The sequence below is a fragment of the Camelus ferus genome, chromosome 10, assembly GCF_009834535.1.
Source record: "Camelus ferus isolate YT-003-E chromosome 10, BCGSAC_Cfer_1.0, whole genome shotgun sequence".
Lineage (NCBI taxonomy): Eukaryota > Metazoa > Chordata > Mammalia > Artiodactyla > Camelidae > Camelus > Camelus ferus.
The window spans coordinates 52,902,148-52,929,644 of NC_045705.1; the positions used below are offsets into that span (position 1 = coordinate 52,902,148).

The 27,497-nt window shown below is 37.2% G+C and overlaps 1 protein-coding gene across 4 annotated transcripts in view; it reads left to right on the plus strand.

Moving 5' to 3' along the window:
• DENND5A (DENN domain containing 5A) overlaps window positions 1-27,497 on the plus strand; it is a 76,560-nt gene that overhangs the window by 30,582 nt on the left and 18,481 nt on the right. For 2 of the 4 annotated variants that reach the window (XM_032489049.1, XM_032489047.1), the window contains exons 5-12: window positions 3,423-3,470; window positions 6,614-6,801; window positions 12,132-12,449; window positions 13,781-13,996; window positions 14,501-14,735; window positions 21,003-21,153; window positions 21,954-22,047; window positions 24,267-24,398. In XM_032489049.1, the coding sequence (XP_032344940.1) occupies window positions 3,423-3,470; window positions 6,614-6,801; window positions 12,132-12,449; window positions 13,781-13,996; window positions 14,501-14,735; window positions 21,003-21,153; window positions 21,954-22,047; window positions 24,267-24,398 (1,382 nt within the window). The remainder of the gene's footprint in view (window positions 1-3,422; window positions 3,471-6,613; window positions 6,802-12,131; window positions 12,450-13,780; window positions 13,997-14,500; window positions 14,736-21,002; window positions 21,154-21,953; window positions 22,048-24,266; window positions 24,399-27,497) is intronic. The other 2 variants (XM_032489050.1, XM_032489048.1) reach the window with 1 other exon arrangement.

Genomic DNA, 27,497 nt, shown 5'->3' on the forward strand with positions numbered 1-27,497 from the left:
AAAGTTACCATTTTTCCCTTTGCAATTAATAATTTGTGGGGGAATACTTTGAAACTCTGTAAATACACTGTTCCTCTTCTAAGTTTTGCCTAATAGCTTTAACATCCATTGATGATTCTAGTCTGAATCAGTTAGTATCATGATTGCAAAATGCTGATTTTGTAACTCCATCTATATTTATTAATTGGCATTCTACTATGAGGAAGAACATTTCATTCTCCCACGTTGTTTGTTATTGTATGGACTTGTAGATTTTTATTTCATTCAGTAGGTTATATAGTACATTACTGTAATTAATTATTTTAATGCTCAAATTGTCCCACATTTGGTCCATGGGCAAAGTCTGAATAACAACAAAGTCTGAATAAACATCTGTTGAATGAATGAATTACATATGCCTATAACAAGAACAGAAGCTGCTGTATTAAGAAGTTATTCCCAAGTGGGGAATGGAGAAAAGCAGAATCCAGTTGGGAGGCCATTGTAATGATCTAAGTGAGAGATTATGTTGTCTCTGACTAAGGAGGTAACAGCAAAGTGGTATGAAATAGTTAGATTCTGGATTTGGTTTGAAGGTGAAGTAATGGAGACTGTGTTGAAATGAAGAGCATATATCCCATCTAAGGTAGACAGCTGCTGATTAGCTCTAATTAATTCCTTGTGAAATGCTGGCCTAATGTTAGTAGATCTTCCAATTTTTCATGAGGACTCAGATTTTTTATGTCAAAATTCTTATTTTTAAACGTTGGTAACAACGTTCTTATTAAATACTGCAGGCCAAACAAAATGCATCTATTGTCTAGAATGTGGTTCCTGAGGCTTTACTTTGCAACTTGTTTAAAATAATGGCGTTTCAGACTCCTGTCTCTGGGTGAAATATAGACTTGTCCAAGTTGTGTTGCTTTTTTAGTTACTGTTACTTGACTGGAAGTGGGCAAAAGTGCAGTTGACCCTTGAACAACAAGGGTTTGAACTGCATAGGTCCACTTATTTGTTTTTTTTTTTTTTCAATAAATATGTACTACAGGAGTAAACAATCCATAGTTGGATAGTTAGTGGAAACCATGAATGTGGAACCATGGATACAGAGGGCCGCCTGTAAAGTAATACGCTCATTTTCAACTGCGTGAGTGGTCTGTGATCCTAACCCCCCATTGTTCAACTGTACTTTGAACCAGAGACTTAGATGAATAGTGAAGACTCTCTGGTTTAGACCAGAACAGAGGAGGAGACCAAACCAGATAGAGTATTAGAAGGTGCAGTGACATTTAGGTACCTGTGATGTAGTGGGGATGTTTAGCAGTGAGAAAAGGTGGATTAAAACCAGAAATATGATAGGTAATGTTTTTCCATCAGCTCTCCTTATATTTCCTGGAATACAGGTTATTGTATTCATAATATGAATTTTTTAAGAGGGTTGAAGGCAATTGAGAAGATTTGTGTACAGAATCAAATTGAACTCAGGACCTACAGTCGTGGTTAGCAAGATTAAGAAAAAGCTTTTTCCGAAAATTTCCTGGGCATTGCTGAGCATGGCTGAAAAGCCAAGATGGAGTGGATTTTCTTTTGTTGGATGTAGGTTATGCTGTCTGTCATTATAGAATACTGTAGACAATTCAGTTTGGTTTTTTTTGAAGTAGTTATTATTTATGATTCAAAGGACTTAAGTGGATGAAAATCTCCCTGGCCATCAGTACTCAGAGTTGGTGTAGCTCACTGCATGTCCTGCCTTCTGAACAGAAGAGGTCTTATTTAGGGAAAAGGAATGCAGGCCAAATTGTAGGACTCTCAAAGTATAACCCTTTGGATGACTGAACTGGCAGTTTTAAGCAGTGTTTTTTTAAAGATTTGTGTAGGTCATTTTATTTACTACTGGATAATATTTGTTCTTTGGTTCATATAGAGACAGTATTTTTTAATAGCATATTTTTTAGTTGTTTTAAAATTATATAGAGAGCAAAAGTTCTTTATCTGATGTGATTTAGTAAGGTAGTGGACTGGATAATTGAAAAAGTCATTTAAGTCTGGGAATCCTAAACATGATACATATATCCATTAGACATTTTAACTTAAAACATATGACTGTATGGGGGGAGGAGGGTATAGCTCAGTGGTAGAGTGCGGGCTTAGCATGCATGGGGTCCTGGGTTCAATCCCCTGTACCTACATTTAAAGGGAAAAAAACCCCCCATATGCCTGTATAATCATCAATCTTTTGTTGAAGGGTCTAGGCATGTCCTTTGATTATGGCTTCACTAATCAGGTGTCTGTATTGTTTTTCTTCCATAAATCACACCTATAATTCATTCACTAAGGTTTCCAGATACTTTTTCAAGTAGAGCAAGAACTTTTAAAGGTTCTTGCATAAGAACCATAGTAGAGATTACCTGTAGATTTTTTGCAGTTTTCCTTAGTTTTTTGTACTTAATTGATATGCCTAATTGAATTACATTATTTTTTTAATGACTTTGTATTAGTGAGTCTTTTGAAAGCATTTAATTTTGTTTTCAGATAAATAATTCTTTCTTTTGCCCTCATGGCTTACCATTTATTTACATAGTATTTAGTTAAGTTATATCATCCAATAATATGTCCAACTAGTGCAGACAGGTTTAGAAACAAGTACAACTGACTCTTGTTAAGCGTACATTAGTTTTTTATGGCAAACTTAAAGCAAGCTCAAGGCACGCAATCAAAACAATTCCAAAGGGAATAAAATGAAATCTCCTTCCCTCTCTCCTTCCTGTAGTAGCCAGAGAACAAGTTTCTTGTATATCCCTAATGAAACTAATAGTTTTTTAAAACAAATAACATGTGGACAAACAATGCAGAGAGAGTTGAATGTTTTTTCTTCGTGACTTAGAATCCTACCCCTGTGAATAATCTCTTGATTTTTTTCATGCCCTCCTCCCAAATATTTTTTATACAATGCACTATTTTTTATGTTGTGTTTCACAATTATAATATTCTTTAAATTATATACATTTCTATATATGTATGGTATATTAAAGTAAGACTTGGAAAAAAGCATTTTAGTCATATGGTAGAAATTTAAAATATTACAAAAGAGGGTATAGTGAAGTGTAAGACTTACCACTGTTTCCTATGTCCTTCCAGACATAGACATGCATATACAGCATATATACTTTCTAAAAACAACACAAATGGGAGCATACTAATCATTGTTTTATACCTTCTTTCATTTATAGTGCACCTTGGAGACCAGGATATATAGATTAGGCTGTTTCCTAAGAACAAAGACTGCATGAGAAACATCCTTGTTCATACAGGTTTCACAGAAGTGCGAGTATGTAAGGACAGTTTGTGATTCAGTTCCTAATGTGCAGGAACTACCCTGTAGTTTGTTTTAGGAGTGGACTTATCTGTGAAGTGATCCCAAGTCTAATGTCTTCTCTGCACAGGGACAAATCATAAGAGTGTGCTGATTCCTCTCTCTTCACCACTCAGAGGTATTTATAATCCTGATGTGCTTTGCATTATCATCTTTTGTTAAAAGTAATTGCTCATTACAACATTACGGGAGCTGTGAGAAAACCAAGACAGTTGCCTGGAGCTGAAGTGTTTCTAGTTGGTTTCAATTGGATGAAATTTTTTGGATGCCGATGACCTTCAGCTACTTCCTGTTTATTGGTTTCATCCTCTTGGAATGATGAGCACAGAGACAGGCAATGGCAGAGGAGGTACTGATTATATCATTTGTACTGGTGTATAGAAGTGGGTTTTGTGCTGTTGCTTACAGCTCTTGGAGGTCAGCATCCTACAGTAGGTACCACAGATCCCTGAGGCATTGTTTATTAGGCCATCCTTCAAGGTGGGTGGTTGCTTTCTTAAAATAGAAAAATGTAGGGGGAAAGAAATCTACAGCTCAGCTCAGAAAGGTCATAAAATTCCTAATTTCCAGTATCTGTAAAAGCAAACTACATAAATGGAAAGCTGTTTAGCCTTGAAAGAGTAGATTATTACTCATCCCTCAAAATGTTTTGTTTCTAAGAATCTCATGGTTTCAAGCCCATCATGGGGAATTCTTCAGGGATTTCAGTCTGAGGCAAATAAAGTTACCCACTCTAGCAGAAATAAGTGGGCTGAGTTGCAGATACTAGATTAGGTACATCCTGAAGATTAGGGAAAAACCAGAACTAGATGTCTGTGCCATTGAAAAAGCTGCTTTTATGGAGCAGAGGAAGCCCCATCCTTTATACTCCAGCACACCCTACTTTACGGTTAGAGAATAGATACTCCTTTTCACTACAAGAAGTAGTTCAGTGCCCAGGAAACCTCATGACAAAGGCATTTCAGGGACTCCTTTACTCAGAGTGTCTGTTTGCCCACTATGAGACATTCTTGTCTCTGAGCAGACCTGTCAGGAATCCCAGCCACATAAAGGAGTAGTCCCTGCTTTACTGACTTCAGGTAAAGGAAGAAGAGGTTTTTTGGTTTTCACATGGTTGAAAAGTGCTTGCTGCTTCCTGCCTTTTAAAACAAATCCAGAAATGGTGTGTGTCTATACGTGTGCGTACACCAAAAGGGAAGGAGGAATTTATTTAGTGTAATATTTATTCAGAATATGTGTTTAAGGGCCAGTGTTGGGACAGAGTTAAGACTGGACCATCAGCTTTAAATGTCACTTGAAAGTTTTTTCCCATGCCTGTACTTTCTTTTGATTCATCTTAATTTTGAATTTTAAAGCAAATTCTTATGATGTTTGAGATTATTGGTCTTAGTAGATTATTTAGAGACATTCATATCTAGAAAAAAGATGAAAAAATTAAAAAATTGAGATCTCATCTGGAGAACCATTAGAATTTTTAATAATAATTGTTAGAGCAATTATAGAGCAAGAAGATTTTAACAGAGAGCAGGTAAACAAACAGTTGTACAGGTGCCCCGTGGGAATGAGATACCTTAGAAAAAGCTGAAAATAGAATTTGCAGTAGTCTTAATTTGTTAATTAGTTGCTGCTTACTTTTATGTTGGACTAAATACTTTCCCTGGAAGGATATATAGATTATCTAACTTAATCCTTGAAAGAGTGTTTTTTTGTTTTTTGTAATTTGGGAAATATTCTTGTCGCTTCACTGAGGAGAGGATCCTCACCAAATAGTTTTTAGCATGGGAATGACAGTGCTTTGTGTGGGCACAATGAAAAATGAGATCGACTCTCTCCTTGAACTCTTATCAGTCTGTCCCTTATCTTTAGTGAATATGAAAAGCCTGTACTCTTTTGTCCTTCTGCTAATCAGTTGTATTTTTTAAAAAATTATTATTGGTGATCAGTTTTATCTACTGTTTACATCACTTATCTATCAAATGACTTAGTTTTCCCCAAAGAAGCATGAGGCACTGTCCTCTAGTGTACTCAGTGTTTGAGATGATGAAGTTTTAGTCATTAATTTTTATTTATTTGCATTATTAGTTTAAAAAAAGCAGAACTATTTCCAGGTCATGCTTAGCCAGGAGCAAGGTGGTAAGTGGCTCCAAAGTTTTATTGGTGAGCAAATGTAGGATGCTTTGCTAAAACCTCTACCAAGTTGATACATAATCAGCTTCTGCTCACTTTCTACTCATTCTTCATTTTCTGGAAAGCTTTTTGTTACTTTTAACTCCTTTATGAACCAAGCTGTGATTTGTAAATGGTGGCCTGGGTTTTTAGTACATAAAACCATTTAAACCCTATGAAAACTCATTTGAAAACCAGCCATTCTAGGAAGATATTGCTCATATGATTTTAAAATTTATGTTCCTGTTCTGTCCTTAAGTGCCTGAAACCATCATACCTTTTGTGAATAGTAATTTTTAAAATTTCAGTTTTAATCAGTCCATTTTATTGGCTTTACCAGTGTTTTTCTTTTATTCACTTGAAAAATAAAACATGTCTAGAAATTGCATTCTGAAGAAAAGCCAAACTTTGAGCACGAGACTTCCCTTCTAAGCTATAATCTCTGACCTAGAATAAGAGTTTTGAATAACGAAAGTCAATCTTCTGAGTCAAATTTAGGGAAGCTTTTTGTCAAAGTGTTAAAATGACACTTTCATGCTATTCCCACTCAGGAAAGTTTGCCAGGTGGAGGGCAGACTTGCTAGTGTGGAAAACCAGCTTCTGCATGCTCAGTGGTTCTTTGGGCTTGATCTTAAAGGCAAAGTTCACATCAGCCCCTTATAGAACATAGATGTATGTGTGGTAAATGAGGTATTTTGGCATTCATGCTGAACAGAGACCCAGGCCACTGTTCCTTTTCTTTTTGTTCCAGTTCCCTGCCCCACCCCCCTTCTACTTAAGAGAATCTACTTAACATTCTGGTTGAGTATTTGGAGCAAAGTGTTATATAATGATTTCTATTATACTTCCATATTAAATTTTATTACTAGCAGGGACCTGTTTGGGGGGTATATTTCAACTTGTGGTCCACTGAGGTCTCTGGTTTCTCTCTCTGATACCCCCAAGGGAATCATACTGTGAGCATATCCTTACTGAAGTTTATCCTGATCCTTTCTAAATGTGAAATTATATTGAAGGTTTTAACTTACTATTTGGGAAGCAAGTGCCTCGTTTTTGACTGGTTTGTATGTGTGTTTTGTTTTGTTTTTGACCTAGATTACCAGAGACTGATGACTGTGGCGGAGACAATTACAGCTCTCATGTTTCCTTTCCAGTGGCAGCATGTCTATGTTCCTATTCTCCCGGCTTCTCTCCTACATTTCTTAGATGCTCCTGTGCCGTACCTGATGGGCTTGCATTCCAATGGCCTGGATGACCGGTCAAAGCTGGAGCTGCCTCAAGAGGTGAGAGAAATGTAGAGCTTGGGTGCTAGTGCTTCTGGGTCTGATACAGGATTTGGGAGAGAAGGGCTTTGCGATGAGCCCCTCATTCTAGAAACACTTGCTTCCTTTATCATCTGACATGCATTTATTGTAATTTCTGTGCTTATACTATTGTGAATTGCTTTTTTCATACTCATTTTTTCAAACACCATATTTTACATATTTTTAAGACATTTATTAGAAAAATCTTTTTTTATGTAAAACTTTAAACTTACACAGAAGAGTAGTATAATGAATCTCTGTTTTCAGTACTTAGCTTCAACAGTTATCATACATTTAAATTGTATTTTACTTCTATACTTTTCACCCCATTGTTTAAGGAAATTCGACATACTATAATTTCATAACTTCCTTAGTAGTCAGACATGTATTAATAAATCAGTGGTTTTCTTTTATAGGCCACTGTTGCTGTGTAAAAGTTGACCTGATTATAGCGATTCTTGTGATACTGAGCTAGCTTTGAAAACTTTCCTTGTTCAAGATAAGGAAGGCCCTGAGAGAATGTGTTTCCTCTCTTTCTCTGAGAGATGGCCTGCTCCTCTTCCCTATTGTTTCAAATACTAAAATAATTGATTAAAATTATATGTTTATTTATTTCCTACTTCATTCTAAAATAGCCTTAAAGCATCATTAGAAATAAGATTGTTCTATTTCTTATTTTTCTAAAATGTCCGGTAGAACTGGTCTACCTCTTTTGGTCATTTTATGGCTGATATGAAACTAGCTGGGGGAAGGGCTTTCCTGCTCTGAATTTCATAGTCAATAGAAAGGCCTGGGAAGAAGACTTTGGATTATGCATACACTAGTACCAACATAACTCTGTCTTATCCCTCCAGCAACATTTTTTTGGTGGGGAGGATTTTTGTGTATAACTGAGGAATATGAGTAAGAGGACCTCCAAAGAAGAGACCGTTCTCATGGAATTGGATCTGAGCAGTACTCATGTTGTTGGGCATGTCTCGGCAGCCACCTGATGAACATGCCTGATCATTGGATCATACCTGTAATACTTAAATTATAGCCAGATACATCTCTTTTTCTCTCTCCTGTGGTTTTAGCTTCAGAACATCTTCCTTGTGGCTTCTTCCATTTCTACCTCCTTTGCTCCTTTGATTCTATTGAACTTTGTGCCCTTTAGGGTGGGAAAAGGTTAATTAAGAAAGAAAAGATGTAAATGATGTCAACCAAAAAAAGAAAATACAGGAGGCTGCTAAAAGAGTTTATTTGGGGACTTAAGAATTGCACTTGGGGAGACACAGAGTCAGGTAACCCTGAAAGAGTGTTCTGAAGAAGAAAAAGAGTCAGGGTCTTATAAAGACAAAAAGTCACAAAGTCATTAAAAGTTGCCTGGTGAGACTTGTGACTGACTGACATGAGTCAAAATATTTGTTCTTAAGGAATTACAAGTTATTTTAGGGTAGGGGTCCTATAAGTATATAGACTGTCACAAATTATTTTAGGATAAAGGTCTGATAAGTATCTCGAGTTCTGGCAGGTGCTGGATGACTTCAGTCAGGTCAAAAGGTCAGATCGCATCCGGGCTGAATGTGCATACATCACACTCCTTAATGGCCTCCTGGTTCCATTTTAGAGATGCTCTCTTAGCAATACTAACTCCATTTTGACTTTCCTTTCACAGTTATGGAGAAAACCATCCAGCTGGGGCATTGGGTTTTTATGTGTATTTGTCTACTGATAAATATGTATAAAGAGTAGATATCAAAGATTGGAGAGTGGGGAGCTTTTTGTTGTTTGCTTTAAACAGAGCATATTTAATATTGACACCTCTTCCTGGTAAACCTAATTATAATTTTGTAAAAGTCATGGTAGGAGTAATAAAAATGGTTGAAGGTAGAAGGCTAAAAAGGCATGCATAATCTGATAAATAGGTCACTAGGCAAGAAGCCAGATTTATGTTTTATTTTTATCTTTGGCATCAGCTTGCTGTATGCTTGGGGCAGGTTCTGCTCCCTGTAAGATCTCTCAGCAGTATTCTTTGTGTGCTTCCTGTATGTGGGTGTGTGAAGAGTCTTAACTGAGAGACCAGCAGTCTTCTTAATGGGACAAGATGAGAAACCCAAAAGTTCACTCTGTTCTGGGGTATTGGAGCCTCTGCTTTTGCAGTATTCCCCACTACTGCTGCATCTTTTGTACACTGTCTTTCCTTGTGGTCTACTTGAGAAGGAATGGTGACAGTGGGATTGTAGAATACCTTTGTGTACTTCATAAGCAGTTAAAGGATTTCAGAGCCCCACTTTATCCAGTCTGTCCCTTTGTAAGTCGCATATTTGTGGGGACAGTTACATAGCTGGATATTTTCTACCTTGATTTTTAGCAGATAACCTCTGGGATATGAGTCTGTGTAGTCTGCTCCATGAAACAGTTTAGGCTGGTGAGAAAAGACTGGCTTTCTCAAGGGGTGAAGCACCATTGAAAGGTACACATAATGAATGGAGAATGATAATATCTCTGAAAGACAACTTCGGGATGTCTCAGAAATGATATGTTAATAGTACAAATTTTTAAGAGTGCACAAAAGTATTAAGTAAAAATTCCTCAAATTTAACCACCCAGGGATAACTACTTTGAACATTTTGATGGACATCTTGTGGTATCTTTACACTGTTAGAAGGAAGCTTTGAGGCTGGGAAATTCACTTGGGCCTATAGAAGTGGGCATCATCAGGGTAGTGGGGTGGGGCACACTTGATTTATAAAAGGGACTTTCTCCAGAGGCATGGAGAGTGTACAATTCCCTAACCCCCTAAATCAGAATTGATGAATTGCTGCCCCATTTTGGGCATCAGAAGTCTGTGAAAAGCCCTTTGTTTCTTTTCACACCAACACATGAGCTCAGCTGGCCCTGAGCAAGTGAGAGTGCTGCGCTGCCTTTGTGAGGCAGCCTTTGTCCTGTGCTTCTCTTTGGGGTTTCATTGTCTGAACACAGGAAGGAGGCAGTTCGTCCGCAGCTATGTCAGGGGAAGAGGGTGTTACTTCTTTCTATCTTGGGCCCTTCTTTCTTTCCTACTTTTTTCCCCTCCTTTCTCAGGATATTTTTTCAGTAGCTTTTCCCCAGTAATCTGTTGAGCTCCCCTTCAGTGAGTAACTTGGAGATAGACTAGCAGGTGAGGCTGGCAGTGATTTGATGTTAAGAACTCAGGGCTTCAGCAGGAAGAGATTTGGGAAACTTTTTGTGGTTTTGGATATCCATGTTATCACTACCCCAGAGCAGCTAAGTCTTCACATGGCCTCTTCCAACAAAGCAAGAGGTTAACTGAGGAAAACTTATCACTTGGGTTCAGTGCCTCTTCCAGGCTGCTTCTTGTCCCCCAAGCTGTTTCAAAAGTTGGCCTCTTTTCAGATGAGGAAAGGGGAGAGCAAGGAGTTTGAGGTAGATTTGAAAGTTTCTTCTGTTTGCCAGAGCCCTCTGTGTACTGGGTGGAAAGAGTGTGAGGCTGTTGTATGAGCCAATTAATTGCATGGCCTCCTTTTAAACTTTGCTTTCTTATCCCTGCCTGCTTCAGCCCAGCTCTGCAAAGAATGGCTAGTAGTGTTGTCTCAGAGACTCTGTCTTAATCTCTGAAGTGTACCTGAGCTGCTTTTTCTCCTCTAGCTATCTCTGACCAGGAGTATCTACAATATGTGGACACAGCATTTGGAGTTTATAAAATTCTTTACAGACATTCTGTGTTTAGCTAATAGTGGGGGAAAAGCCAACCAAACATTGTTGAGTGCATGTAGTTATATTTGGCTACCTCTGTGTTTCCTATTGGACAAACTGCTTTTTTTCCCTCTAAAGAGAGGAGAACCAAGAGGGTATTTTCTTGGCTATTGTTTTCTTTTATTCTGATGAAGCAGTTCATCAGATACTCCATTTAAAAAAAAATAAAAATCTTGGGGGAGGGTATAGCTCAGTGGTAGAGTGTGTGCTTAGCACACACAAGGTCCTGGGTTAAATCCCCAGTACCTCCATTTAAAATAAATAAATAAATAAACCTAATCCCCCCCCCCCCACTGGAAAAAAAAAACTTAAAAAAAAAAATCTTTCTGGGATTTAAGAAAAATTTACATTAAATTTACAAGTAAATAGGGGGATTTTTAGCAGCTTTTCATTACGGAATTTTCCTATCCAATAATATTGTGTATATATATAGATATACTCATTTATTTAAGTTTTATATTCCACAGTGATAATAACAATGTTAGTTGACAGTTGTTATATACTAATGAACCTGACGCTGTCCTAAATCCTTGACATAAATTGTCTCATAATCTTCAAAACAAACCTATGACATAGGTTAATATTATTATCCTTGTTACAACAAACACTGAAGCAGTTAATAAGGCAGTGGAGGAAGTGAAGGAAGTGACAGTTGTCTTAGGTAGAACTAGTTCATGGTTATAAGATAAACAAAAATAAAAGGCTTTTCTGATTTATAGCTGCACTGCAAGAAAATTCCAACAGGAATGAGAACTATAAAATATTTATGTTAAATTGAACAAGGAATGTGTAAGATCTCTATGGAGAAGAGTGAATGGTTAAGAGCTTGAGGGTATGACTGAAGTCAGGCTAGCTGAGTTCACATCCCTGCTCTACTGCTTACTAGCTATTTATTAGCTGTGTAACTTTGGACAAATTATTTAACCTCTCTGTGTCAGTTTTATTTGTAAAATAAGGATAGATATTGCTAGGTTGTTCTTTGTTAATCCAGCTTACCTATTTCTTCAGTAGTGTATGAAAGTACTGTCTCTCTACATCCTCTCAGAAGCAATCTTAAAGCCAGAAGGAAGCATAAAAATCAAGACCAGCCACCAAATCTTAGAAGTTAGAACTGAGGCTCAGACAGGGATAACAGTGTACTCAGGATCGCATTGGAAGTTAGGGACAGAGTCAGGTCTGGAACCCAGACACACTCCTAGTATTCTTTTTACTACTGTAAGAATTCAGCAAATATTTTATGAACATTTACTATATGTGAGAAATTTTGTGCTAGGTGCTAAACATCTATGTCATTATTTTATCTTTATCACTTTCTAAGGTGTTACCTCTTTATCTCCATTTTATAGCTAAGGGAACAGAATTAAGTAACTTTCCCAAGATCCCATAACTAGAAAGCATCAGGGGAAGATGGAACCCAGGTCTACCTCCTTCCCACCTCTTTTCTTTGTACCATGCCTCATTTTGCCCATTGCAGATGGTTGCTCTTTCCTCTCTTGTTCATTATTCCCTGTAAAGCCTCTTCCTTATTACTCTGGAGTTGTTCATATTCCTCATCCTGTTTTGACTGCCAGGCTAACCTCTGCTTTGTGGACATTGACAACCACTTCATTGAGCTGCCAGAGGACTTGCCTCAGTTTCCCAACAAATTGGAGTTTGTCCAGGAAGTCTCTGAGATTCTCATGGCATTTGGCATTCCCCCTGAAGGGAACCTTCATTGCAGCGAGAGTGCCTCTAAGCTGAAGAGGCTCCGGGCCTCTGAGCTTGTTTCCGACAAGAGGAATGGGAACATCGCAGGCTCCCCTTTGCATTCCTATGAGCTCCTCAAGGAGAATGAAACAATTGCCCGCCTGCAAGCCTTGGTCAAGAGGACTGGGGTGAGCCTGGAGAAGGTAAGATGCTGTATACGGGCCGGTGCTAAGGTGATGTCCTGGTGGAATAAAGTGTGGCGTGAGAAAGCACTCATTTCAGGGAAAGGCATGTTTGTGAGTAGCAGAAGAATGCTCTGTGTGGAAGACTGGATTTAGCTCTGGCAGACATTATCCTAGTATAAATGCTACTTGAATTCAAATCTCGGTAGCTTCTCACTTGGGCATCAAGGAGAAACTGCTGTCATTCTCTGTATACACTACAACATAGAGATTTGGAGGGATGATGGTGGCAGTCTTTGTGTTCAGACCTCTTTCAGATCCATCGCCCTGTGAATTTCATAGCAACCTAAAGCACACAGAGCAGGAATTGTTGATTCTTGTTTTTATAGCTCAAGAAACTGAGGCTTAGAAAGCCTGAGTGTTTCACCTAAAATTAAATGCTTCTGCGTGGCTGAACTGAGGCTGGAACCTGGTCTTCTTGAATTCTAGTCCTCTGTTCTTCCCAGGGATGTACTTAGCTTTCCATTTCCTGACTTTGATGCGACTGTCCACTTTCTATAGTTGTTTACCCATCTTTTCACCCTCCCATTCTCACTGTTAAATTAGTTTCTTAAATTACGTATAAACAATGGGGTTATGTAATCATTTTTGTTGGGCTGTTTTTTTAGTTTTTCCATTTTCCTGGTTTATTTAATTAGTAGAGCAGATATTAGAAAAATCATGGCCAGTTAAAGAAGAGCAGAGAAATATTTAGAGAGATTAAAAAGGTTAAAAAAGACCAGTAAGGAAAAATTTTTAGGGAGAAAGATAGGGAAAATGATGTGGGGGAGAAAAAGATAAAGGGAGAGCCAGAGTCTGACCTTGTTGCTTTGCATAATTTTCTCATGGACTTCCCAGATTCCCTCCTTCCCTTTCCCCTTGAGATAACTAGTACTTTTTCTCTATTGCTTAATCTCTCTCTGCCCGTAATGAGTTTATCTCCACTTACATTAAGTTCCTGGGTACCTGCAAGAGGAATGCCCTAACCTATCTCTTCTCTGTGTTAGAATCCCCCTTTTTTTCCCCAGTGCTTCTTTTTTCTCTTTTTAAAAATTAATTAATGAATTTAAATTGAAGTATAGTAAGTTTACAATGTTGTGTCAGTTTCTGGTGTACAGCATAATAGTTCAGTCATACATATACATATATAGAATTCTTTTTTTTTCCTCCCCCTTTTTTTCCCCCTCTTTTGTTTATTTTCTCCATTTGCTGCAAAGTAAGTGACCGTTGTGGGAAAAAAGGATGAGCTGCATTTCTTTGGGATAAAAGGAAAAGCTTGTATGTTCTCAACTGTTGTTTCTTTTTTTTTGTAGCTGGAAGTACGTGACGACCCCAGCAGCAATAAGGATCTCAAAGTTCAGTGTGATGAAGAAGAACTCAGGATTTACCAGCTAAACATTCAGATCCGGGAGGTTTTTGCAAATCGTTTTACTCAGATGTTTGCAGATTATGAGGTGTTTGTCATTCAGCCCAGCCAGGATAAGGAGTCTTGGTTTACCAACAGGGAGCAGATGCAAAACTTTGATAAAGTGAGTATAATCCTGCTGGGGAGGTGGTTTAATGAGAACATACCAGACCCTCTTAAAGATATGACTGAAGATGAGTTTTTCTTTCAGTTATGTGCTGGAAACAAGTTCATGGTCCTCTGATGTTGATAAACAATATAAGGTCTGAGTGCTTTAGAGCAGAGTGCTGATTATTGCTGTCAGGTGATTTACCTTTGGTCAAAGAGCTCTCTTAGGCAAAGGTGCATGTGCAGGTTGAACATCAGGATTATGGAAACATTGGTTGCCACAGTAGGTTACCTGAGTAAGTATGGGCCAATGTGTCAGAGTTTCAGGATATCTGAAATTGTATGACTTAAAAAAATGATGAAGAGATTTTGCTGTTTGCTTTTCATAAAGACCTAGAAAGCTTCAGAGAAGAATTGACCTACTGAATCCCTTGGATATGTAGCCTTGGCTGTTTAAGGCTGACATGCCCTTTTCCATTTTCCCTGTCGATGACTGTCTGTTTCCTTTTGGTCCCACCAGGCGTCTTTTCTGTCAGATCAGCCTGAGCCCTACTTGCCTTTCCTCTCAAGATTCCTGGAGACCCAGATGTTTGCTTCTTTCATTGACAACAAAATCATGTGTCATGACGATGACGATAAAGATCCTGTGCTCCGGGTGTTTGATTCTCGAGTAGACAAGATCAGGCTGTTGAATGTTCGGACACCTACTCTGCGCACATCCATGTACCAGAAGTGTACCACTGTGGATGAAGCAAGTGAGGCCTCCTTGTTGCTGCATTTTCTAGCCTCTTGGATTGTGTCATTGTTCCTAAACATGCCAGCTTCTTTCCCTGTTTCTGCTTTTGCATAAGTTGTTCCCATTGCCTGAAATGCTTTCCCATCTTTTTTGCCTGGCACACTTCTTCTCATCCTTTTAAGGCTGTGTCAGTTAGGAACGGGTCCTGCTGTAAGTACAAGAGAATCTAATCATCAGTGCGTTAGACAAATGGGAGTTCTTTTTCTTAAATTGTCAAGAAGTGCAGAATTGGTGGTTGCACAGCTGCTCAACAATGTAGTCAGGAACTGAGATTCTATCTTTTCACTCAGCTATCCTTAGCATGTTGACTTTTTTATTCATACTTGTTGCCTCATTGCAACAAGAGACCTTTTTTGTTCACGTTCAGGGCAAAGGGGAAAGTTGATGCCAGCTGTATTTTCCCTCATATCAGAAAGCAAAAGCTTTCTCAGAAATTCCCAACAACTTCTATTGTTTCATAGTCCAGAACCATGTTATGTGACCACTCTTAAGTGCAAGAGAGGCTGTGAAAGTGAGTACTGTAATGTTACCCTGTACAGTATCAGGATTCTGTTAGCAAGAAAGAAGGGGCAAATGAGTTATGGGTAAGCTGTTGACAAAAATCCAGCTGATGTGTCTCCTCTGTGAAGCCTTCTCTGATGCTCTCAGGCTGAGGCGATTCCTCTGCTGAGCTCCTGTGGTACTTTGTTCTTGCCTCCCCTTTATAATCTCTGTTCTTTTGAGCTGCCATTATCAGGGAGCAGTTTAAGAGCAGATACTGTATTTATTCATTGTCTTACCCCCGATCCTCTAGCATTGTGCCCAGCACATATAGATGTTAAAAGCCGTTTGCAGCTTGCTTGATGGAATACACCTTTTTGTTCACAGAGGCCTCATCTAGATCAGTTTAGCTAGAGAATAGTCTCAGCTTGAGGTGTCAGATTAAGTAGTGTGTTCACTTCCTTGTTGGATATTCCGTGTCCTTGTTATATAGCCTTTTTGTATATTTTGTTCATTCATTTACCAAATATAAATACCCACTACATGCCCAACATATGGTAAATGTTCACCAAATATTTACTGAATGAATGAATGAAAGTGCCAGGCATTTTTTAGGTTTTGAAGATACAAATGGTGACAGTTTTGAATAAAGTCCTGGCTTCATCAGCCTAACATTTGATAGCCTTCTGACTTTATTTCTCAGTTCTTGCTCCAGGCCTTTCATCAAGGTGATGGTCCTCTTGGATAAGACTCGAGGACATGTTGCCCATGCAAGTGGAGTACTGTAACACAGTCATCCTTGCCTCCTGGAACACATCAAGTTTCAGATTCCTGAACCCTGCCTAAGGCTTTGGTCCTGGGAAGCTTGATGGAGATTTTTACAAGATTGTGAGTTTAGAGAAATATCTCCTAAACCATTAATTTAAATCAGGACTTCCCAATCTTTTCATGTTGTGTTACACTTAAAAATGACAGTATTTATGTATAGCTTGTGGGAACAAAGTGAGGAGTCTGCTTAAAGCTGGAGGCTATAAAGTGAGAGGCTCTTGCCACTTGAGTCCTTGCCCTTCTGCTCATAGGGTTGAGGCAGTCAGTTCTCAGTCCATCTGTAATCCATTCGTCGAACACCAAATACTGATTTGAATTACTCTGGTCTCATTTGTGGCCAGGACATAAGTTTCTGTGGTCCTGTTAGAATGTGGGCTGTGGGATATGGAAGGAGGGTTAACTAACCCTCATTTCTATAACTCATATCAGAAAAACAGGTATCACAGAGACCCTTCAGACAGCTACATCGCTCTGCTCCCAGAATCACGGGAATATCTTTGCCATTGGTATATCCCTGAGGTATGCCCCTGAAATATGCACTCCAAATATGCTAGGCCAGAGTTCTTGCCACTGGCCTCAGATTTCTAGCCTGGAGGAGGAGTAGTTCAACTCCCTCACCCCATTCCGCGTGGACATCTCAGCTTCTTGAATCAGTCTGATTGAAAAATGGTAAAAACATAACTAAAGGGACCTTTTTGTTACATTTAGAAGGCTTCTTGGTGGCCATTAACTCCACTCACTCACTTTACAGGTAAAAATTTTCCTTTGTCTCACCATTGTTCTGGAGGACCTAGAATAGTGCCTTGCACTTTTGAGAGACTTAATAAGTTCTATTGAATGAAAATAAGGGTGGGAGGAAGTAAGTTAGGCCCAGAGAGAGAACACGACTTGACCTAGGGTACTCAGCAAGGCCCAAGGATGAGATACTTTTACATGTATCTAGAAAATACCAGGAGAATTACCAGCCTTTTTTTGTTCTGACTCTAAAATTTTTGAGATATAATTGACATACAGTAAACTGCACATATTTAAAGTTTTGTTGTAAGTACACACTCACATCAGGAACATACCCGTCACCCTCAAAGGTTTTCTCATGCCCTTTTGTTATTTATTTATTTAAATACATTTTTATTTAAGTATGTTATGAACATTTATGAAGTACAATGTTGTGTCAATTTCTGGTATATAGCACAATGCTTCGGTCATATAGGAACACATATATTCGTTTTTCATATTCTCTTTCACCATAAATTACTACAAGATATTGAATATAGTTCCCTGTGCTATACAGTATAGACTTGTTTACCTATTTTTTATATATTAGGTAGTATCTCATGCCCTTTTGTAATACCTCCATCCCATCCCCTCTCCCCTGTCACCCTCAGTCTCCAGGCAACCACTGATATGATTTCTGTTATTATAGAGTTTGAATTTTCTAGATTTTTATATAAATGCCATCATATAGTATTTATTTTTTATTTTAGTCTGTTCTTTTACTCAGCATAATTATATTGAGATTCATTCATGTTCCTTTTGTTGTTGAGTAGTATTCCATGGTATGGTTATCACCACAGTTTGTCTGTTTACCTGTTGGTGGGCATTTGAGCTGTGAACCTTTGTGTATAAGTTTTTGTATAGACATATGTTTTCTTTTCCCTTGGATAAATACCTAGGAGTAGAGTGACTGCATCATTTGATTTTTATATGTTGACTTTTTAAAGAAATTGCCAAATTATCTTTCAAAGTAGTTGTGTATTTTACATTCCCACTAGCAGTGTATGAGAGTTATAATTCTTCTACATTTTGTCAACATTTGGTGTGCTCAGTCTTTTCAATTTTAGCCACCTAATAGGTGTGTAGTAGTATCTCATGGTGGTTTTGAGTTGCATATTCCTAATGACTAATAATGTTGCGCATTTTTTCTTTTGCTTATTTGCCATTCATACATCGTCTGTGGTGAAGTGCCTATGTAAATCTTTTGCCCATTTTTAATTGTGTTGTTTTCTTGTTATTGAGTTTTAAATGTTCTTTATATGTTCTGGATACAGGTTCTCTGTTAGATATATGATTTGCAGATACTTCCCCGTTCTGTAGCTTGTCTTTTTGCTCTCTTAATTGCATCTTTCAAAGAACAGTTCTTAATTTTGGTGAAACCTACTTTATCAGTTTTTTTTTTAAAACAGATTTTGCTTTTGGTAATGTATCTAAGAAATTTTTCCTAACCAAGGTCACATAGATTTTTTTTTTCGTATATATCCTTCTAGGAGATTTTTAGTTTTAGGCTTTAAATTTAGGTCTATGATCCATTTCAAGCTGATTTTGGTAAGTATTGTAAGCTAAGAGTCCAGGTTTATTTTTTACATATGGATATCCAGTCGTTCCAGAATCATATGTTGAAAATACTGTCCTGTCTCTGATGAATTGTCTTTTCACCTTTGTCAGAATATTAGTGATCTAAATATGTATGAATTTACTTCTGGATTCTTTGTTCTGTTTCATTGATTTGTTCGTCTACATTTACACCAATACTACACTGTTGTGATTACTGTAGCTTTATTTTAAATCTTGAAGTCAGATAGTGTTAGTTCTTCACCTTTGTTCTTGTTTTCAAGGTTGTTTTGGCTATTGTAGGTTCTTTGTATTTCATACATGTGTAGAATCAGCTGCCAATCTACAAATAACCTGAAAATTTCAATTGGATTAGATTGTCTTGAATCTATAGATCAATTGAGGGAGATTTGATATTTTAACATTATTGAGTTTTCTGGTACATGAATATGGCGTATCTCTCCATTTAATTAGGTCTTTAATTTCTCTTAGTAGTTGTGTAGTTTTCAGTGAACAGGTTTTGCTTATCTTTTGTCAGATTTATCCCTGTTTCATGTTCAGTGCTATTATAAAAGGTATTTTTAAATTTCAGTTTCTATTGTTCATTGCTAACGTATAGAAATATGAGTTTTGTATATTGATCTGTCCTGTACCCATACTAAACTTCTAGTAGTTTTTTGTATATTCCTTCAGATTTTTTACATAGACAATCACATTGCCTGCAAATAACGATAGTTTTACTTTTTCCTTTCTAATCTTGGTGTCTTTTATTTCTTTTTCTTCCCTAATTGCACTGACTAGAACCTATAGTACAGCGTCAGATAGAAGTGGTGAGAGTAGCCATGCTTGTCTTACATCTGATTTTAGAGGGAAAGCATTCACCATTAAGTATGTGTTATCACCATGATTTTTCAAGGATACCTTTTATCAGTTGAGAATGTTGGTCTCTGTTAGTAGTTTGCTGAGGTTTTTTTATTTTATTTTATTTTTTTATCTGAAGTGATTATTTTGTTTTGCCAAATGCTTTTTTGCATCTATTGAGGTAATTACATGGTTTTTGGTTTTAGTTTGTTAGTATGGTATATTACATTAATTGATTTTTGAATGTATAAACCAGTTTTACATTCTTGAGATAAACTCTATTTGGACATGATGTATTTTATTATCTTTTTGTTTATTATTGGATTCATGTTACTAAAATTTTGTTTGGAATTTTTGCATCTATGTTCATGAGGGCTTTGGTTCATAATTTTCTTGTAATAAATTGGTCTGATTTGGTATCATAATAATGCTGGCCTCGTAGAATAAGTCGGGAAATACTCTCTTCAGTTTCCTGGGAGAGCTTGTATAAGTGGTATTATTTCTTCTTTAAAGGCTTAGCAGAATTCATCAGTGAAGCCTTCTGGGCCTAGAGTTTGCTCTGTGGGAAGGTTTTAGACTACAGATTCAATTTAAAAGATTGATATAGGGCTATTCAGGTTTTCTCTTTTCTTGAGTGAGTGCTGATAGTTTGTGTCTTTTGTTGATTGTTAAATTTGTTGGCATTAAATTATTTGTAATATTCCCTTATTAATATCTGTAGAATCTGTAGCACCATTACCTCTCTCATTCGTGTGTTGGTATTTGTGTCTTTTTAAAATCCTGATTGATCTGACCAGAAGTTTATCTCTCTCCCTCCCTCCCTCCCTTCTTCCCTCCCTCCCTTCGTTGTCTTAATTTCATGTGTACAGCAGAGTGATTCAGTTATGCATATATATGTCTATTCTTTTTTTAGATCCTTATCCATTGTAGGTTATTACAAGATATTGAGTATAGTTCCCTGTGCTATACAATAGGTTGGTTGTTGATTATCTATTTTATATATATTGTGTTATGTATATGTTAATCCCAAACTCGTAATTTATCCCTTGCCACCTTTCGCCTTTGGTAACTATAAGATTGTGTCCTATATCTTTGAGTCTATTTTGTAAATAAGTTCATTTGTATAATTTTTTTAGATTCCACATTTAAGTGATATCACATGGTATTTATCGTTCTCTGTCTGACTTACTTCACTTAGTATGATAATCTCTAGGTCCATCCATGTTGCTCCAAATAGAAGTTAATCATTTTTACTGATCTTTTGAAAGAACTATTTTTTGGATTTATTAATTTTCTCTGTTTGAGTTCATTGATTTCACTCTGGCCTTTATTATTTCCTTTCTTGTACTTCATTGGGATTTAATATGCTCTTCTTTTTCTGGCTTCTTAAGGTGGAAGCCAAGGTTATTAGTTTCAGACCTTTCTTCTTTCTAAGATAAGCTGTAAATCTTTCAAGTACTGTTTTAATGACATTCCCCATATTTTGATATTTTGTGTTTTCATTTTTATTCAGTTCAAAATTCTTTCTTATTTCCCTTTTGATTTCTTTTTTGACCCCTGGGTTATTTAGAAGTGTGTTATTTAGTTTTAAGATATTATTATTGATTATTGTGGTCACAGGATATACTTTGTATGCTTCAAATTATTTTACATTTATTGAGACTTATTTTAGGGCCCAGAACATGATAAGTTTTTTAAATGTTGGGCTTATTTTTTCATTCTCATTTAGAGAAAGCAATTGAGCTGCGACTGGCAAAAATTGACCATACTGCAGTTCACCCCCATTTACTTGACATGAAGATTGGACAAGGGAAGTATGAACCGGGCTTCTTCCCTAAGCTGCAGTCTGATGTGCTTTCCACTGGGCCAGCCAGCAACAAGTGAGTCAGTCCCTGGATTCCCTGATCCAGCTCCCTAGCCACAGTGGGGAGGGTCATACAGTATCTGGACCTAGGCTAGTATCTCCATTAAGACCTTAACTTTCGTAAAGCAGGTATGGAGAAGACATAAACTTTCCAGGTTGTTCACTTGTTTGAACAAGTAAACAGGTTGACAGAGTGTCATCAGCTTCTGTCTCCACTGTGCAAAATGTGTCAGGACCTGTAAAAGGCTGGACTGCAGATGAGTTGAAATCATCTCACAGCTGAATCCATACAACACTTAGCTAGCACTGTATCTTCAGTAAGTGGTGGTTGGAGTAATTGAAGTCTGAACTGAAAGTAGATAACTTAACAAGATTACTTTTCTTAGTTACTTTTGGAGATGAGTGCATCAAAGCCCAGGCAGAGTTGAGTGAGTATAGTTTTGGATCTGCAAGTGAAGTTTTTGTAGATGTTTTGAGATATATATATATATATATCTCAAATATATATATATATATATATTTATGTATATGTATCTCAAATACATATGTATATTTATATATAGATATATCTCTTCTGATATATATAGATATAGATATATATGGAAATGTATATATTAGTTCCCTAGAGAATTATTTCTTTCTTGCCCAGTCACTGATCTTTAAGCCTCTCTTCCTCAAGATTTCTGAGCTATCTCAGGTGATTTCTTGGTAGTTTCCCATGCCCAGCATTGATTCCTAGATGTTTAACTTGTCTCCTGTCAGTAGATCTTACTTTCTTAGCAGGGTATTCTTAATTATCTGCTTTGATTTTGTCAGGTGGACAAAAAGGAATGCCCCTGCCCAGTGGAGGCGGAAAGACCGGCAGAAGCAGCATACAGAACACCTGCGTTTAGACAATGACCAGAGAGAGGTAAGACACCTTAAGAATGACAAGGAATGACTTTGTTATCATGCTACACCCTCCTTCCCTTTCCCATTTCCTTGGCCTCTGGTCTGATTCAAATGTCGTCCCCAGAAAGAAGGGGTAATAATAGGATCAGTTAGTGTGATACCTGATACTGGCCCAGGTCATGACAAATCCAGGATGTACAGTGTTTCATAAGTGGTATCAGGCCACTAACCTTATACATCCTCTCCCTGAGCCAGATTTGCACCCCTGTTCAGAAATGATGTCAGTGCTTAGATAAGAGCCTTTTACTCTCCTTTAAGTAGTCAGTCATGCATGGTACTCATTTCCTCCAGCGGGGTTGGGGTGTGAGACGGGTGACAGGAATCTCAGAATACAAGAGTCTGAAACTTGGGAGAAATCCTTTAAAAATTTTTGTAACTTCTTTTGTGTGTGTGGTATGGTAGTAAAAAAGTTAATTCTATTAGAGTGAGAAGGCAGAAAAGCTGACCTTGGGTTAATGCTGTGAATCTCTGAACCTGGGGAGGAGAGGCCTTTTTTCCCATTTTTTCTGTGCCTTAATTTAAAACAGATAATCTTGACTTTTTTCTCAAAAGAGCAAAGGAATGTTATTGTCAGTTGCCTGGGGATTGAGGAGTCTTGAATTGACCTGAGTCCTCATTACTTGTAAGCTGAGCTTCTCAGCTCTACTATAACTTGTTGCCGGTAAAATTTCTAGTTATAAACCTCAGGTTGGAGACCCTGCCTTACTGAGTTGCAGAGAAGTTGTGAAAATGGAGCTTCACCTTCAGAAAACTATTTCAGCAATTTCTCTTTGAGGAAAAACTCTGAAATTTGCATTTTATACCGATAAAATCCAATAAAGCATGTTGTTTTCTTATGTGTCTGGCACCTCAGTGAATGGGAAAATATTTTGCCTTTGCTATTTTTTTTAAGGAATAAATTAAAATTGCAAAGTATAGTTATGAATTTTTAATGGCTGATATATAGGATACAATTGTACTTAAGAGTTTTTGTGAGTAGCACAATGGGTGTTGGGTGTAGGTGTCATTTTAAAAGTCTCCCTTGGGTCTTACACCTCATAACCATGTTATTTCTTTCAAGAGTGTTTATTGAGCACATTTTCTTGGTAAAAATCACTGCAGTAAGCACTTTGAAATATAAAGATGACAAGAGGGTAGCCTTGTCCTCAGGGAATACCAGTTTATTAAGGGAGCAAAGACAGGTACACAACTAACTTTAGTAGAAGAGTCTTTTGGAAGGGCCATAGGAGAGCACGCCAATGTTTGGTCACTAATTAGAGAAAGCAGAGGTCACTTCTGTGTTGAGTAATCTCAAACAAGACTGGAGGAATCAGCATCTGTTTTAAGTCTTGAGGATGATAGGATTGTTAGAGACAAAGACGAGCATTGCAAGTAGAGGAGGGGGCAGGATCAAAAGCTTGGTGGTGGTTGGGTGAAGGAGGCTGTGGGCAGAATATTCTGGAGCAGAGGTACTGGAGGTAGCTCACAAGTCATCTAGGTGATAGTAATTGAAGCCCACCTTGGGGGTTGATAGTAGGGGCAGATTGAGGGGCCAAAAGGTAGAATGGGCAGAATTGTAGCACTTGAATAAATATGGGGGAAGAAAGAAGTCTAGGGTAAAAATGTTGATTGTTAACCTGGGATACTGAGAGGATGTTAGTGTGCAATTTACTGCATTGATGTGGGTTGTGTTAAAACAGACAGCATATGGAGAATCACCAGCAAACTGTAAAAAGCAGAAAATGCAGTTGTGTTTTGAGTGTACCCATATGTTTTCCAGGCCCTAATTTAGCAAGGATGGATATCTTTGAAGTGAGCAGAGGAGTTAAATTCCTCCTAGCTTGCTGGGGAAAATGATTTTCTCAGTACTACTCTGAGATTTGAGTTGGTTTGCCCACTCATGAGAGTTTACACACTCCTATGTGCTGTAGCCGTGTTTTCTACCTCTTGAATCATTAAAGCAAGGGTAATTCCAGTAGTCACGGAGTGCTTTACGTGAGAAAAAGAATTAATTCATCACATCATCTCAGTTTTTCCCTTTGACGCAAGTGTTGCATTTTAAACTTTGTGCCTTGAACCTAGGAAAGAAGCAGTAAGAAAGTGCGGGGTGATAGTGCCCTCTTCAGGAACCATCAGTACTGGTCGCCTGTGGTCTGTGTGCTTGGGCACATTGAGTCTTTGATTTTTCCTTTGCTGTAGAAGTACATTCAGGAAGCCAGGAACATGGGCAGCACCATCCGCCAGCCCAAACTATCCAACCTCTCCCCGTCAGTGATTGCCCAAACCAACTGGAAGTTTGTAGAGGGTCTGCTGAAGGAATGCCGGAACAAGGTGAGTGTGGACACCTGTGAATTTCTCTTGGTGGCCAAGGTGAGACCAAGGCCTAGCTCTGATCACTCTTTCTTGATTTTGAAAATAACTGTTAATATAATGTGATACATCTAGTTTTAAGATCTTGTTAACTTGGAATTAGGTGTATTTGTTTTAAATAAAATAAACCATTAATTGAGAGAAAGCACACTTTGCTTGGTATAAGCTTAATATGTTGTATTCTTTAAAACAGATAGGCAGATACAGTTTTTAATTTTAGACATCTTTCATTACTTAAAATCATCAGTTTTAAGTAATATCTTAAATAATGTAGTTGAATTGTCTTCAGCAGAATAGTCTTACACATATGAAAATGTTTTTCCCTCTCCATTTTAATCTGATAGCAGTGATCGCATATGTCTAGAAACAAGAACTCACTGAGTGCCTATTATGTGCTAGACCAAAGTGTGTTATTCAGTTTAACTTGGTTGTTAGGATGTTTTTCTCCCCTCAACAAAAATATTAATTTTTTAAGCTTTATTAAGGTATAATTGATATGCAGAAAACTGCACACATTTAATGTGTATGTCTTGATGAGTTTGGACTATGCATACACTGGTGATACCATCACCACAATCAAAGTAAACATATGTGTCACTTCGAAAAATTTCCTTACGTTGTTTTGTGTTTTTTGTTTGTTTTTGCGGCAAGAACACAGCATGATATCTGTCCTCTTAACATATTTTAAATTGCACAATATTGTATTGTTAATTATGGGCACTATGTTGTACAGCAGATCGCTAGAGCTGATTCATCTTACCTGTGAATACTGAAACTTCATACTTCTTGAGCAACAATTCCTTATTTTTCCCTCCTACCCCTAGCAACCACCATTCTATTCTTTGCTTCTATCAATTTGTCTATGAATTTGTTCAACTATTTTAGAGACTTCATAGAAATGGAATCATGTAGTATTTGTCCTGTTTGGCTTACTTCACTTAGCACAATGTCCTCCAAGTTCATCCATGTTGCTGCAAATGGCAGGATTTCCTTCTTTTTTTTAAGGCTGAATAATATTCTAGCGTACATATATACCACATATTGTTTACTCATTCATCTTATCAATGGATGCTTAGGTAGTTTCCATATCTAGGCTGTCATGAATAATGCTGCAGTGAACATGGGGGTACAGATACTTCTTTGAGAACCTGATTTCAGTTCTTTTGGATATATACTTAGAAGTGGGATTGCTGGATCAAAAGATAGTCATTCTTAATTTTTAATGTTTTAGTTATTTTTAAAAATTTATTTTTTTTTATTGACATATAGTCAGTTTACAATGTGTCAGTTTCTTGTGTACTTAATGTTTTAGTTATGAATTTAAATTTCTAGTAAAAATATAGCCTTTCAGCCAAGTCAGTATACCATACTTTTTAGGACAGTTGAACTAACTTGGTCTCTACTGCATCCTATTTATTCATTGATGGAAAATAAAAGATTTTCCTGCATTTTCAGTTTCTAAGCAGTGCTCATTTACATGATGAAATCAAATATACTTTCTCTTGGCAGAATAAATTATTACTGTTACAAGTTAGATTGATAAATCAGTACTAATAATCTGAATTTAGGTATTTTTTTTAAAAAGCTTTATCAGTTCATTCTGAGTCATTGATATTCATAATTTCCCTAACAGTGTTGTCTTTTCTGCCATCAAGAACATTTCTGCCCTTCTTTAAAGAGGGCCCCTCTCTTGTCTCTGAGATTTATTTTCCATGCCTCTAGCATTCATTCTCAAGTTTCCAGAAGGAAGTCCAGTCAGTGACAACTTCCGTATGTCTACTGCCTGAGCAACGATGACTGTGAAATGTGTCCTAATTTCAGATTTGTTAGTATGTGGAAAAGTGTACATCTTAGAATTGAAGAAATACAGTAATCAGCCTAACACTATCAGCTGTTGGCTAGGATGTGGAGCAGCTGGGAACTCTGCTACTGTTGGAAGTGTAAATGGGTATGAACGACCACTTTGGAAAACAGCATAGCATTCATTATTGAGTATTCTTCTCCTAAGTATATTTCCTGGAGAAACCTTTGGAGCATGACCCAGGAGATAAATACAAGAAGTTTGCAACAGAGTTCTTTGTAATAGCCCTAAACCGGAAACAACCCAAACCCTAGTCAGTAGGAGAATAAATAGTAAATTGCAGTATATTCATAGAATGGAATGCTATACAGTGATGGAAATAGACAACAGATACTTTCATCAGTGTGGATGAATTTCACAAAGTTGAGTGAAAAAGAAAATAATAAGGGAAAGCATACCTGCAGAACTAAACTACATTCTTTAGGGATGCAAGTATAGGTGATAATCAGGATAGTGATCACTTCTAGATTGGGAAGATGATTGGAGAAGCCACGTTAGTGCTTCAGAGGTATAGATGGTCAACATTTTATTTCTTAACCTGGTTGTTGGTTATGATAGTATAATAGTATATATATATATATGTATGTGTGTGTGTATGAGACATATTCCACAATAAAAACATTAAAAATAGTAACACTGGAAAGAAATAAGCCAAAATGTTGAGTTATTGTTTCTGAAAGGTAGGATATGGGGTGATTTTTTTTCCTTGCTTTTTAGATTTTTATATGTCACAAATTTATAACATGACTAAATCTTAAGAGCTTAGTTTCAATATTCAGGCAGGTTTAGGTTCAAGGACCAGATCTGCTATTTCTTTGCTGTGTGAATTTGGGCAAGTTACTTAAGTTCTCTGATCTCAAATTCCTTATCAGCAAATTGTGAAAAATAATAATACTTCTCACAGAATTATTAGGCTTACATGGGATAATGTAATAATACTTAATACAGTGCCTGGCACATAGTAATAAAAGCTGCAACTATCATTATACAGTGTGTGTTTTTGTTTTTGTTTTACAATAAGCATTTGAAAATTTTTACCTTAAAGTAAATTATTCCTCAATTTTTTATCCCCTTGACAGGTACTTTAGATATATTCCTAGGATTAAATGCTTAAAGGTTTATTTAATGTCATTTAAATAGTGAGAATCAGAGACTGTCAGAGGTGACATTCATGACCAAAGGATTTTGTTCAACTCTTT